This window comes from Pseudozyma flocculosa (assembly GCF_000417875.1).
Source record: "Pseudozyma flocculosa PF-1 unplaced genomic scaffold scaffold00008, whole genome shotgun sequence".
Taxonomy (NCBI): Eukaryota; Fungi; Basidiomycota; class Ustilaginomycetes; order Ustilaginales; family Ustilaginaceae; genus Pseudozyma; species Pseudozyma flocculosa.
Window position 1 is genome coordinate 11694 of NW_006920876.1, and position 13059 is coordinate 24752.

The 13059-nt window shown below is 63.9% G+C and overlaps 6 protein-coding genes across 6 annotated transcripts; 3 read left to right on the forward strand and 3 right to left on the reverse strand.

The window, feature by feature from the left end:
* Window positions 1-541: 541 nt before the first annotated feature.
* PFL1_02710 (uncharacterized protein) lies at window positions 542-1367 on the forward strand (the record flags this gene model as incomplete). The annotated part of the gene is made up of 3 exons (XM_007880226.1): window positions 542-603; window positions 1003-1130; window positions 1237-1367. The coding sequence occupies 3 exons, from the start codon at window positions 542-544 to the stop codon at window positions 1365-1367; spliced, it is 321 nt and encodes a 106-aa protein (XP_007878417.1).
* Window positions 1368-2250: 883 nt separating this feature from the next.
* Window positions 2251-3606, reverse strand: PFL1_02711 (uncharacterized protein; the record flags this gene model as incomplete). Its single annotated transcript, XM_007880227.1, has 1 exon — window positions 2251-3606. The coding sequence occupies one exon, from the start codon at window positions 3604-3606 to the stop codon at window positions 2251-2253; it is 1356 nt and encodes a 451-aa protein (XP_007878418.1).
* A 402-nt stretch (window positions 3607-4008) lies between these two features.
* PFL1_02712 (uncharacterized protein) lies at window positions 4009-5469 on the forward strand (the record flags this gene model as incomplete). Its single annotated transcript, XM_007880228.1, has 2 exons — window positions 4009-4024; window positions 4130-5469. The coding sequence occupies 2 exons, from the start codon at window positions 4009-4011 to the stop codon at window positions 5467-5469; spliced, it is 1356 nt and encodes a 451-aa protein (XP_007878419.1).
* A 237-nt stretch (window positions 5470-5706) lies between these two features.
* PFL1_02713 (uncharacterized protein) lies at window positions 5707-7716 on the reverse strand (the record flags this gene model as incomplete). Its single annotated transcript, XM_007880229.1, has 9 exons — window positions 5707-5873; window positions 5989-6156; window positions 6267-6467; window positions 6575-6838; window positions 6946-7085; window positions 7196-7229; window positions 7326-7365; window positions 7460-7486; window positions 7663-7716. 9 exons carry the CDS (start codon window positions 7714-7716, stop codon window positions 5707-5709), a joined length of 1095 nt encoding a protein of 364 aa, XP_007878420.1.
* Window positions 7717-8516: 800 nt separating this feature from the next.
* PFL1_02714 (uncharacterized protein) lies at window positions 8517-9553 on the reverse strand (the record flags this gene model as incomplete). The annotated part of the gene is made up of 3 exons (XM_007880230.1): window positions 8517-8776; window positions 9279-9390; window positions 9533-9553. 3 exons carry the CDS (start codon window positions 9551-9553, stop codon window positions 8517-8519), a joined length of 393 nt encoding a protein of 130 aa, XP_007878421.1.
* Window positions 9554-10972: 1419 nt separating this feature from the next.
* Window positions 10973-12335, forward strand: PFL1_02715 (uncharacterized protein; the record flags this gene model as incomplete). The annotated part of the gene is made up of 2 exons (XM_007880231.1): window positions 10973-10975; window positions 11901-12335. 2 exons carry the CDS (start codon window positions 10973-10975, stop codon window positions 12333-12335), a joined length of 438 nt encoding a protein of 145 aa, XP_007878422.1.
* Window positions 12336-13059: the final 724 nt, after the last annotated feature.

Below are 13059 nucleotides of genomic sequence, written 5' to 3' on the forward strand. Positions count from 1 at the left end.
CCGGCCAGCCTCTTCGCTACCTTCACCCTACCCCCGCAAGTCTCGACAACACATCAGCGTGAGTATCCGCCGGCCGTCTGATCGTCAGCACCAGCCGCCATCTTCGACATCGTCACACCATCGCCGCCGTCATCGCCGACCCGCTGTGCCGCCCCTCTGCTGGCCCGAATACGAGGCCAGGCGAAGAACCAACGACTGGGAATCCACAGCCAGCCACCCCGACACCCTGGCCCACTACGACTTCACGACAGTCGAAGAAAGCAGCATCTCTGCCTGGTGAAGCTCTGCTCCGGCGACGACAGTTAGCCTGATCTTGTCAGCCGGAAAACTCGACTCGACTCGACCGACCGTCCGACTGTCCGACTGTCCGCCCGCCGATTCGCCCGTCGTTCCAAGGCCCGACCTTTTCAGCCACCCCGACCTTCGCCTGCCGTGCACTCTAGTCATTCCGTTTTGCACTACCACGGACAAGCCATCTCAACTCGCCCCATCGCTTCTCTTTCTTTCCCGCTCTCGCACAATCCACCAAACCAACAGAAAAATGGTCAACGTTCCCAAGACCAGGAGGACCTACTGCAAGGGCAAGCCCTGCAAGAAGCACACGTAAGTGTCCTATTGACGCTCAGACGGCGCCGCACACGTAGCCGGACACACGGAAGATGGAAGGCCGAAGGCAGGAATGGCGGAGCTCTAGATCCGGGGGATCGGGTTGAAACGGCGGATATGGTGGACTGTGGCGGGAGCATGGAAAGGCCGCCCAACGAGGGCATCAACGGAGTCTGGTAGACTCTGTGGCATTGGCCTTCTCATCGCCGCCGACTGGCCCGGCGGCTGGAACACCGTGGCGATCCGGCGGTCCTATATGAGGGATCATGATGGACCGGATCTCGTTTGGAGGACTCGCTTCGACGGGGCCGCGAACCCGAGCGCTGCACTCGTGTCAGTCCGAGTGTACTGACGAGGCCGCCTATCTCCCTCCGTCATCTTCCCTGACCTTCGCAGCCAGCACAAGATCACCCAGTACAAGACGGGCAAGGCTTCGCTCTACGCCCAGGGCAAGCGCCGTTACGACCGGAAGCAGAGCGGTTACGGTGGTCAGACCAAGCCCGTCTTCCACAAGAAGGCCAAGAGTAAGTGTCACGGCTGCGCCTGCGAGAGGCGCTCGGCTCGCATTGATGCTCATAGCTGACCTCGCATCTCGTCGTCTACTGCCACCACCCTCGTCACCGCCCGCAGCGACCAAGAAGGTCGTCCTCCGCCTCGAGTGCGTTGCCTGCAAGTACCGATCCCACATGGCCCTGAAGCGCTGCAAGCACTTCGAGCTCGGCGGTGACAAGAAGCAGAAGAACGCTGCCCTCGTCTTCTAAATGGAGAAGAGACGAACGCGTCGAGGTTAGCGCCAGTCGGAGCCGGAGCTGGAGGTGCAGGTCCGAGGTCGCGGCGGCATGGTCACGGGAATGCCGCCTCCCTCGGACTACGAGAGAGAGGAGGGAGGAAGTGGCCGCAGCGACGGCAGCCTCTCTATCCCTTGCCTGGGAGGGAGCTGCATGTCGTCGTGCGGGGGTGCCTATATCGCTCGTTGGTGGTGGCGCCGCGCCCTCGCTCTCGATCTCGATCTATGACGACGAGCCACTTCAATCTAAAAACACACACATCCCGATCCGCTCATCCACCGAGAGGAAGAGGAACCGATCCATGCCATCTGTCGCGATCAAGGCTGTGCAAGCTCGTCCCGTCGCTGCCCGCCTCGTTGCGGACGTTTGAGCTGATCGGGCCAAACGAGGCGAACCACCACCACCACCTGTACTTTTTACTCTTCACACCCCGCATCGCCTCGCCTCGCCTCGCCTCGCCCCTCCTTCGTATCGGTTCTCCCCCTTCCAACGATCACATATAAGCCCCCCTCTACGATATACAATCGCCCACGCATGCCCCCGCCCCGTCCCTGCTCGATCTGCCTGCCCGCTGGATCAGTCGTTTGGACAGATCAACTCGATGAGCCGGAGGAGCTCTACCTCCAACGGCGACGACACCTCGGCTCTTCGGCGTACGGGCGCCGGCGCCGGCGGAGAGCACAGACACGATGGCAGGTCGGCCCGTTCGAATGCGATGCGCCATGGCAGCGGTCGTGATTCGCGCTTCTACCTCTACAGAGCACATCCGACAAGGCTACACGAAACGTCTCGAGAAGGGAGGAAGAAGGGGGGTAACAGGTTTTGGCTACGGCCTCCCGCGCGCTCGCCCTCCTGCTCAGGCAAAGGCCGAGGGCGAGGCGCCGGCCTTTTCGCCGGCAGCCTTGAACTCGGCCTTGATGGCGTCGGCGCCGCCGGCCTTTTCGGCCTTCTGCTTGACCTCGGCGACGACCTCGGGCTCGAGCTTGGAGCAGATGAGGTCGAGCTCGTTGAGCTGCGCCTCGATGACGCCGGCGTCGACGGCGGCGCCGGGGGCGAGGAAGTAGTTGTTGGACGTGACGAGGTCGCGCAGCGCCTTCTTGGTCTTTTTGAGGTTCTTCTTGGCGGCCTCCTTTTGCTTCTTGGCGTCGGCCTTTGCCGCCTTGTCGGCCTCGGCCTGCTTGTCGGCCTCTTCCTTTGCCTTGCGCTCGGCCTCCTCCTTGGCCTTGCGCTCGGCCTCGGCGGCCTTGGGGTCGGTGGCGGCGGCGGGCTTGCCCTTGTTGCGCTTGGCCTCGCGGGCGGCCTTGTCGTCGGCCTTGAACTGCTTGATGCGCGGGTCGACCGAGAGCGCCTTGTCGACCAGGCTGCGCAGGCGGGCGTTGTCCTCCTTCTTCCTGCGCGCGCGCTCGTTGCGGTTCTTCTTTTCCGTGTAGCGCTTGTCGTCGCGGTTGTCGCTGCCCTCGTTGATCTCCTTGTCAAGGTACTCGAACGACCTCCAGCTGTCGAAGTTGTACCAGAAGTCGTAAAAGGCGTTGACCTCGTCGCGGCTCGACTTTTCGTCGCCGAGGCTGGGGACGGGCCCGTTCTTGGGCTCCGAGAAGCGGGCCTCGCGCTCAAAGACGGGGGCCCAGAGGGCGTAGAACTTCTTGGGGTCCTCCTTGCCCGAGGGGACGTCGTCGTCGTCGATGGACTCGTCGACCGAGTCAAACTGGCGGCGCTTTTCGGGGTTGGAGAGGATCTCGTGGGCCTTTGCGATGCACTTGAAGAACGAGTCGTCGTTTGCGAGGCCCGAGGAGCCGGCCTTCTTGTCGGGGTGGTGCTTGAGGACCTTTTTGCGGTGGGCGACCTTGATGTGGTCCTGGGTGGCCTTCCAGCGCAGGTTGGACAGGCCGAGGACGGCGTAGTGGTCCTGCGACTTCCACTCCTTGGGGTCGCGCTCGAGGAGGTCCTGGGACTCGGGCTCGTCGCCGACGTCTACCTCGGCATCGTCGCCGTTGGAGGCGTTGGCGGCCTCGGCGGCGAGCCTGTCGGCCTCGTGCTGGTCGTCGGTGGCAAAGTCGATCTGCTTGAGCTCGCGGCGCTTGTAGCCGACAAAGGCGGGGCCGACGGGGAAGAGGACCTGGTTGCCGGGGGCCGAGAGCTTCGACGGCTGGCCGGGCTTGAAGCCGGACGGGGCCGCGGCAAGCTCGAAGGGGAGGTCGATGACGGCAGACATGGCAGAGGGTGGTAGGTGAGGGTCGATGATGGTGGTGGTGGTGGTGGCAAGCAAGGCGGTAGCTGGTTAGTGCGGCGATCGAGAAAGGCGACGGACGACGCGGGGGCCCACCGCGTGCGAGGCGAAAAAGCACGAGGAAAATCGGGCCAAATTTCTTCGCGAGGGCAGGCAGCCAGGCCAGGCGGGCCCGAGCTTGGAAGCAACGCCCAAACCAACCAACCACGCACGCCCGAGTCCGAAGCAAGCAGCAGCCTAGGGCCCCGAGCCCACGCCTTGCGGAAAGTCACACTTTCGCTGGCAGCTAATCTTCGTGATCCTCACACTGGCGCCGTACCACCATCACCTCCGCCGCCTCCCTATACAGCCACCCTCCGTCTCGCCCCACCCCCTTTCGCTTGCAATATGATCGACCTCCTCAGTGAGTGCCGGCTCTGCGGTCTACGCAGAGCAGCAGCGGGTCGACCACCAGGCCACCACTTCTGACCGCTGCCCCGCCCCGCTGCCCCTCGCTCCCCTTTCGCAGTGCTCCAGCCCGACAAGGGCGGCGACCCGCAGGTGGTCAAGGACTCGCAGCGCAAGCGAGGAGCGCCCGAGGAGCTCGTCGACCAGGTCCTCGACATGTACAAGCACTGGGTCTCGCTCCAAAAGGAGATTGACGCCGTCCGAAGAGAGGTCAACACCACCCAGGCCGAGATCACAAAGAAGCGAAAGGCAAAGGAGAATGCCGACGAGGAGATGGCCAGGAAAAAGGAGCTCGACGCAAAGGTCGCAGAGCTCAAGCCCACCGTCGCCCAGGCAGAGGCCGACATGAGGCACAAGGCCTCGACCATTGGCAACATCGTCGGCGACCGCGTCCCCATCTCCCAGACCGAGGATGACAACGCCGTCATCCGCACCTGGCACCCGGACGGCCCCAACGCAAAGGTCGAGAAAAAGACCGACATCCTCTCCCACCACGAGGTCATGTACCGCCTCGAGCTCTTTGACACCGAGCGCGGCACAAAGATTGCCGGCCACCGCGGCTTCTTCCTCACCGGCGACGGCGTCGACCTCAACCAGGCCCTCATCAACTACGGCCTCGACTTCCTCCGCAAGAAGAGCTACAAAAAGATCATGACGCCCTTTATGATGCGCAAGGACGCCATGAGCAAGACGGCGCAGCTCGACCAGTTTGACGAGGAACTCTACCACGTCACGGGCGACGAGGACGACAAGTACCTCATTGCCACGTCCGAGCAGCCCATCTCGGCGTACCACTCGGACGAGGTCTTCACCGAGCCCGCCAAGCAGCTGCCCATCCGCTACGCCGGCTACTCGACCTGCTTCCGCAAGGAGGCCGGCTCGCACGGCAAGGACACCTGGGGCATCTTCCGTGTCCACCAGTTTGAAAAGGTCGAGCAGTTCTGCATCACCGACCCGGCCTCGTCGTGGGACATGCTCGAGGCCATGCTGGCCAACTCGGAGGAGTTCTACCAGTCGCTCGGCCTCGCCTACCAGGTCGTCGCCATCGTCTCGGGCGCGCTCAACAACGCCGCCGCCATGAAGTACGACCTCGAGGCGTGGTTCCCCTTCCAGGGCGAGTTCAAGGAGCTCGTCTCGTGCTCCAACTGCACAGACTACCAGTCGCGCCGCCTCGACGTGCGCTGCGGCTTCAAGAAGCCCGGCGACTCGAAGCAGACCTTTGTCCACATGCTCAACGGCACCCTCTGCGCCACCGAGCGAGCCCTCTGCTGCCTCGTCGAAAACTGGCAGACGCCCGAGGGCCTCCGGATCCCCCCGCCCCTCCAGCCCTACATGCAGGGCCGCGACTTCCTCCCTTTCACCCGCGAGCTCCCCAAGAGCGCCGCCAAGGGCAAGAAGTAGTGGCGCGGCGGCGATGGGCCCACGGGACACTTGTACACGATGGGATGGTTGCGAGAGAAGAGACGGCGACGCGAGAAACGAAGAAAGCTCGGGCCACGGGCCACGGCCCCGCCCTCAGACAGCACAGCTTGATCGCGGGAGAGAGAGAGAGAGAGAAAGAGAGACGAAGTGAATGAGAGGTGCCCAGCGGGGGTGGGCGCTGGCTCCGGTCCGGCAGGCGCGTCTCTGTCGCCCCTTCTACCGGAACAGCTCGGCATTGACAGCCTGCTCGGCGATGAGGACGTCGATGGAATCGCCAAAGTAGCTGTCCTTTGCCGCGGCGAGGGCGTCGACGCCCTGCTTGTGCGAGGCCGAGTCGCCAAGGACGTAGCAGAGGTACGACGTCGGTGCGATAAAGGCCTTGTCTGCGCGGGCGCGCGTACGCCGCCGCCGTCGTCATCCATCGATTGATCGACCGTCATCGTCAGCTTAAGCCGCAGCGACCAAGTAAAACGAGGGACAGAGGGGAGGCCAACGTACCGCTGTAGTCGACGAGGGGTTTGCCGCTCCAGATGTCGATGCCGGCGGGAGTCTGGGGGAAGTCGCACTCGCGGTGGTCGGGCGAGACGAGCGACTTGTACATCTTGTCGAGCACCGGTCGCAGCCGCGCATCCTGGGTGACGGCGTAGTAGTGCGCCAGCCTCCACGCTGCGTACATCGGGCCCGACATCGATCGTGCGAGGGTCAGTCATCCAGAGATACGACGAGGAGGATGAGCTGGACAGGGGGAGCGCGAGCGCAAGGGGAAAGAGACTCACGCGTCCGGCAGGCGTTCCACGAGACGTGGCCGTCGTATTCGCCCTCGAGCAGCTTGCCCCACGCCGGCTTCCACGTGCGCTCCTGGGCATTGTACTCGAGGAAGTCCGGGACAAGGCCCGTCTCGGACTGCGAGGAGACGCTGACCGTCGCGCCGACGACGGCATCGACGACGCTGCGCCACGCCTGCTTCTGCCCCGCGTCTGGAAATGGCCAGGCGTTCAATGGCGCAGCCGTGGTTCTTCAGAAAAAGGCGACCGTGTTGGCTCGAGAGCGAGACCAGAAGCCGACGAGGCGGGCAACGACTCACCATCGACGAACTGCTCAAAGAGGTGGAAGGCGCTCAGGATAAAGTCCGAGGAGCGCGTGGCGTTGTAGAGCCGGACATTGTCGTCGCCGTCCGAATTGCACCAGTCTCCCAGCAGGGGTGTGCGCAGGTCCGGGTGAATCTCGTAGCGGTAGATCGCCGAGAGCAGAGCCTGGGCCTCGTGCCGGTATGCTCCAGCGGGGTAGGCGGGCGAGCCCTGCGGAAAGAGGCGCGATGCCAGGATCAGAGCCGCCGCGATGTCGATGTCTGCGTCGCGTCGTTCAGTGCGGGTTCGAACGAGATGGAAAGCGTCAGACACAGGGCGAAGGGGCCGCGTGAAGCACAAAGGCGCGGCGAGGAGAGCGTAGACGTACCGCCATCCGTGGCGCTGGTCTGGCCGTCTTCGGCGACGTAGAGGGCGTGGTGCTTCTTCTGCCGCACCTGCCACTTCATGAGGCCCTTTTCGTTGCGAAAGTGCAGGAAGAAACGCAGCAGAGCGTCAAAGTCCTGCAGGCTGCCGCGTCGAAGGGGGGGCGCGGTCGGGAGCGGGATCTCCGGGGCGCCCTGTCAGTGTGAGCCGTGTTGCTGGATCCGAGCGAGGCCAGGAAGCCGGCAACAACTCACTTGCGGTGCAGGATCGAGATGAGCATGGCATAGCCTGTCGTCGCGTCGGCGTTCGGCGGAAGCGAGCTCGTCAGCGCCAAGGCGAGGTGTCAGAGGTCACGCTACGGTGGAGAGACAGGGCGAGGCTCACCGTGCGCCTCTGAACAGGTCACTGCATCGCCGTTGTCCCCCTGCAACGACGCCGGCGTCGAGAAGTCGATACGTCAGCCTGGAGAACCTCAGCTCTCGTGAATATCCGAGGCGGCGACGGGGAGCAAAACGTACGCTGGCGTTGTAGAAGCAGTAGAGACCCTTTGGGGGCCGTTTTGGCATCGCAGTCGGTCGCAGTTGAAAGAGGGGACGTAGGAGTCAGTAGGTGCCGCAAGAGGTCGCGATCGTGGCCGTGGCCGTGGCCTTGACCTGGACAAGCGGAAGGACGGGGCGGTGGAGCAGATGGGCAGGCGGTCGGCTGGGCTGGGCGGGCTCACCTCTGGGCTGCTGCGGATGTAGGCGTTGCGCCACGCGATGTATTTTGCCTCCATGGTCGCTATCGCTCTCAAGGCTCACGCTAGACGGTATCGGGCCAAGACGATGGGGCAAGTGATGAGGAGGGCAGACGGGGTGAAGGGAGAGCAAGATGGAGCGTCGAGCGAGGTGGGAGGGCAGGCGACGCTCGAGCCAGCCCGGCCAGGCACAGCCTCGACCCGCCTTTCTTCTCGAGGGAGGGCTTGGGCAGGCGGGCGAGCGAGTCCCCAAGGCGAGCCGTCCAACATGGCAGCAAGCGCCGGCGCCGCCGGGCCGTCTTCCAGCACCCGAGAGGCGGCCACGGGGGCCCTGGCTGGCCGCTGCTCGGCACGCTGCAGCCCGGCGCCTTTCCTCCGACGGCGGCCGACTCGGGGCCCTAGCCTTGCCTCTCGCCCGCCCTGCTGCACTCGACGTCGGAATGCCAACGACGCCGAGCTGCGCGACGACGGCGACGACAACAATGGATTCTGCAACCCACGACGACATCACACCCGCACCCGCACGGCCAGCCAGCCAGCCAGCCATCCCGCGAGGTCAGACAGGCAAAGCGATAGTGTTACATGCTAAGGCGGAAAGAGGGCGCGCTCCCCTGCCAGTCAGAAGAAAAGAGGAGGGCAAGGGCGACCTCGTCGCCGAAAGCTCAAATTTTGGGTGGTGTGCAGCCCGCTCTTGTCCAAAGAGCCGGAAGGGAATAGGACGATGCGACATGAGAGGGCGGATGCGGTCATGGGGGACAGGCCTGGATGACAACCCTTGGCATACAGAGGGAGCGAACGACGCAGAGAGAGAGTGTCGGGGCAGCCGCGCGATCCGCTGCTTAGTAGAAGAAGCCGAGGATCTTGCCGGCGGCGTGCTTCCTTCGGGCCTCCTCGTGGTCCATGATGCCGGCCGAGGTGGTGAGGACAACGTAGCCGAACGAACGAGCGGGCAGCAGCTGGCCGACCCAGTTCTCAATCTTGCTCAGCGGAACGTTGTAGCGGGGCGAGATGACACCGCACTTGTTGATGCGGCCGTTGAGCTGGATGACGACCTTGCCGGCACGGTGGTCGTCGACAATCTCGAACTCGCCAATGTAGCCTACAAGCAGCCAGGGCGGACGACGGACGCAAAGTGCAACGACGAGGGTCAGCGGTGCTGTCCCCGGTATCCCGACAGGGCCATCACCGAACCGGAACAAGATGAACAGGCCGACGCGAGAGAGATGTGGGGACCGCAGACCGTGTGCACCGAGGCGGTCCGACCCGCACCCCACCGCGAACGGCAAGGGGCATGGGTGGCTGACTACCTCCGTGCGGCCCGGCAGCGCGTCGCCGGCTTTGCTTTCTCGGAGCCTTAAAGATGAACGTCGGTGGACTGGAACGCGCAAGGCACTCCAAGCCGATAGCCCATTAGTTATAACTCCGAGGGCGGAGAGAGGGCAGACGGCGGGCAGGCTGAGCCGTCCAACGACTGACCTCTCATCCGCCTTTTGAGTCATCGAGTGGGGTGGCATGGCGACAAGGAGGGAGAACACCCAGTCACACCCGTCACATCGGGTAGGAGAGGGGGGCTGAGAACCGAGCAAATCCGCGACACTCACCGTGCTTCTGCATGACGGACAGGAACTTGACAACGACCTTGGACGAGGGTCGGACAAGAACCTGGCGCTTGCCCTTGCGCTCAGCGTTGACAATGCTGTTAAGAGCGTCGTTCTGTTGGGGGGAAAGACAGCGCCAGTGACCAAGAGAGGGGAGCACGGGGTCAGCAAGCACCGCCCTCTGCGAAGCCGGTCCCGGTGTCGTCCCGCGACGGCGAGACGACCCAAGGGAAGAGCGAGATGCAAGAGATACTCACGAGAACCGAAATGCGGACCATGATGGGCTATATGTGAGATCTGCTGGGCAGGTACAGGAGAGCGCACAACAAACCGTCGATCTTGTCAGCCACACCTGTTCTGCCTCAGCCATGCCCTCTTGCGTTTCCACCTATTTTCTCGTCTTGAGGTTGCGCGGCCTACGGAGCCCATCGAGATCCGACCATCCGAGACGTCCAGCGTCGAAATCGCAATGTCGGAAAGAGCAGGAGCAGCGCAGGGCGAGCAGAGTCGGCGGGCGGATGCGGCAGTGGCAGTGTCGAGGGGAGTGCAACCCGTGCCTGGACGGCGGCGGCCGTCAAGTGGCTGACGAGGTGATGTGACGCGATTAAAGGATCGAATATAGCCCAGATTGCCCTTCAGCCTGCGGCGAGCTGACATGTGGGTTCGAGTTTCGAGAGTCGTGACATCGTGGCGGGCGACGGTATAACGGGCCGTTCCTGACCGAGAACCGACGTCAGGTCGTGTGAAGGGCGACGGCAGAGGTCCGATGCGGTGTGCAGTTATGAGGTCGTCCGTGGCGCCGTTTCTGCTGCTGCTGCTGCTGTTGTCGGTGTGCTCTTTGCGATCTTCGAGGCGCTGGACAAGGTCGGGAGGCCGGATACGATGGGCGGTCGGGTCCGTGGGCCACGCGTAGTGATACCGACGTGACTGGCGGCGTGCGAGGGCGTGTAGGAGAAGAGGCGAGATACTAACCTTGAGGGGCGACGAGCGAGTGACCGGTGATAGGGGAGGAGGTGTGATGGGAGCAGCAGTCTCGGATCGACCACGACGACGGCAGCACCAGCGACCAGCGGCCAGCGACCAGCGCCCTCGCCCATCCGTCTCAGCCGGCCCCGCCAGTTGCCAGCCAAGGGGCCCTTTCCCCTCGCCAGCGCCAGAGTCGAGCCAGGCCCGCCAAACCAGCTGGCCGGCTGGCCAGCCAGCGTCCAGCCCAGCCCAGCCGACCCCTGTCCGAAATTCTTCCAGCCAGCAGGCCGTGCGGCCGACTGGCGAGAATCCAACCTTTGACAGTTTTGCAATTTTGCTCACGTGAGTCTCGGCCGGCCGGCCAGCCTGCGCAGCTCGCTAGGAAACCGCCGCTCTCTGTCTCGAGCCAGGCAGGCCCTCATTTTGAAATTTTGGCAGAGGGACGGGGGCGAGCCAGCGAGAGCAGCAGCGAGCGCCAGGCAAGAGTTGCGCTTCCGCAAGAAGGGGAGCTCGGTGGGCCACCGACGGGCCGTCGGGCGGGAAGGCGAAGGAGCGGCAGAGCAGGGCAGGGCAGGGCAGGGCGAGGCAGGGCATGGCAGGCCACGGCAGGCTGGGCGCCCGGGCGGGGGCCCGTTGGACGTCGTCGTCACCGCCAACACCATCCCTTGCACCCCCTACCGCACACCACACCTCCTCCGCCCCGCACCCCCCTATACCTCAAGACATCCAAAATGGTAAGCATCAACAGCGACACAGCATGGACGACAAAACGGACGACAGCCAGCAGCACCACCGCCGGACGACGAGCCATGGCGTTAGCAACAGCCAGAGAGAGAGAGATCGAGAAAAATGGAGCAGCCACGACGACCGGAACAGAATCGCGGCGAGCACTCCTTCGCAGTGGCACCGACCGCAGCCCGCCACGCATCTATGCCGCCATTCCATCTCCTGGACCGACATCGACTTCCGAAGTCGACAACCTGACTCGTATAAATGCGAGATGTCGACCCAACAATCCACCTCGAGTCCAAGCCAGCCACGACGCTGAGCGGACGTTTACCGCTGTACCGGCAGCGGGACGCGGAACCGGATAACGGTTGCGGACAAGGGGGTCTTTTCAGGGAGGTTTCATCAATCTAGGGAGGAATCGTGCTCTGGACGACAGAGACAGGCGTCACCGCACAGGAGGAGGCCGGCGGCGAAGTTGAAGGAGGTACAGGTGCCGTCGTCGCGCTGCACACCTGTAGATGGAAGGAGGGTAGGGTTGGGGATGGCGCAAGGAGGCGCCGTGTCGGGGTTTCAGGTGGATGGACGAGGCCATGGGCCAAGAGGCCTGATGGAGCCAGACCGATGGCGGCAGCCTCCGTCGAGTCGCGCATCCATGAATCTGCCACACCTGCGATCAGCATCGACGACGACATCGGCTTCGGAGCCTTGGTCGACAACCTGCCCACCACCCGACACACACCCACACACGCCCCTTCGACTCTCTCTCTACTCTCTGGCTGTTGGGCTGCGCGGACATGCGGCGGCATTGCTGGCTGCTGCCACGACTTCCGTTGCCGCAGCTGCAGATCGCATCCCAAACCACGGACCTCGGAGAAGCTGACATTCGACGCTCGCTCTTCTCTTTCTTGCCGTGCCTTGTCGCCGCTGTAGGGCCGTGTCCGCACCAAGACCACCAAGCGCGCCGCTCGCGTGCTGATTGAGAAGTACTACCCGCGCCTCAACGCGGTCGACTTCCACACCAACAAGAAGGTCATTGATGAGGTGGCCATTATCCCGTCGAAGCGCCTGCGCAACAAGATTGCCGGCTTCACGACCCACCTCATGAAGCGCATCCAGCGTGGACCCGTCCGCGGCATCTCGTTCAAGCTGCAGGAGGAGGAGCGCGAGCGCAAGGACCAGTACGTGCCCGACGTTTCGGCGCTCGACACGTCGGCCACTGGCGGCCTCGAGGTGGACCCCGACACCAAGGACATGCTGCGCGCCGTTGGCTTCGACAGCCTGCCCGTCAGCGTTTCGGCCCCCGTCAGCGCCTACCAGGCCCCCGAGCGCCGCGGCCGCAACGTCCCCGGTGCCGGCCGACGATAAGCGTCTCGCCCGCGGATGATGGATACGACTGCAAGTTCTTTGCCTATGCATGGCGCGCCGCCCCCTCTCTCTTTCTCTCTCTCTTTTCCTAGCGCACCCAAGCACCCAAACGCACCCCCCATGCAATCCAGCACAAAAGCGAGCGCCGCGAACCCTGCGGTCCCTTCCTTGCCCGGGTCTGGCCCTCTGTCTGTCTGTATTTTTGCCCTCTTGACCTGTCTGCGAGCGCCTCTCTCGGCACGGCCGGCTTGTGTCGTGCAACGTGCCCCTCGCCTTGTCCAACCTTTGGGGGCGGCCGCATGGCAACGCCGCGGTGTGGCGGCCCATGGTTGTCTTGAGTGAGGCCAAGAGTGTCGCGCAAAGGAGCGGGGAGTAGGCCCTCGGCGGCCTTGGCACGAGCGTCTGGCCATAGCCTTGTCTCGAGGCGTTTGACCACACCCACACGCCGCCGATGTAGCCACGAAAGACGAAGGCAATCTGGCCTGGGCAGCGAAACGGGTACACGAGGGATGGGACTGGCCTGGCCGCAGGGTTGGGCCCAAACGAGGGTGCCTGGCGGGCCTGAGCGTATCGAGGCTTGGTTTTTTTTTTTTTTTTCGTCTCGAGGGGCTTGGTGTGGCTGCAAGAGCGGGCGTGGTGGAAGCAGGTCGCGGGCCCGGTCTTGGAGAGGAGCTGAGCGAGTGCTTGGGTCCAAGGGTCATGATGACGGGTCGACGTGGGCAGG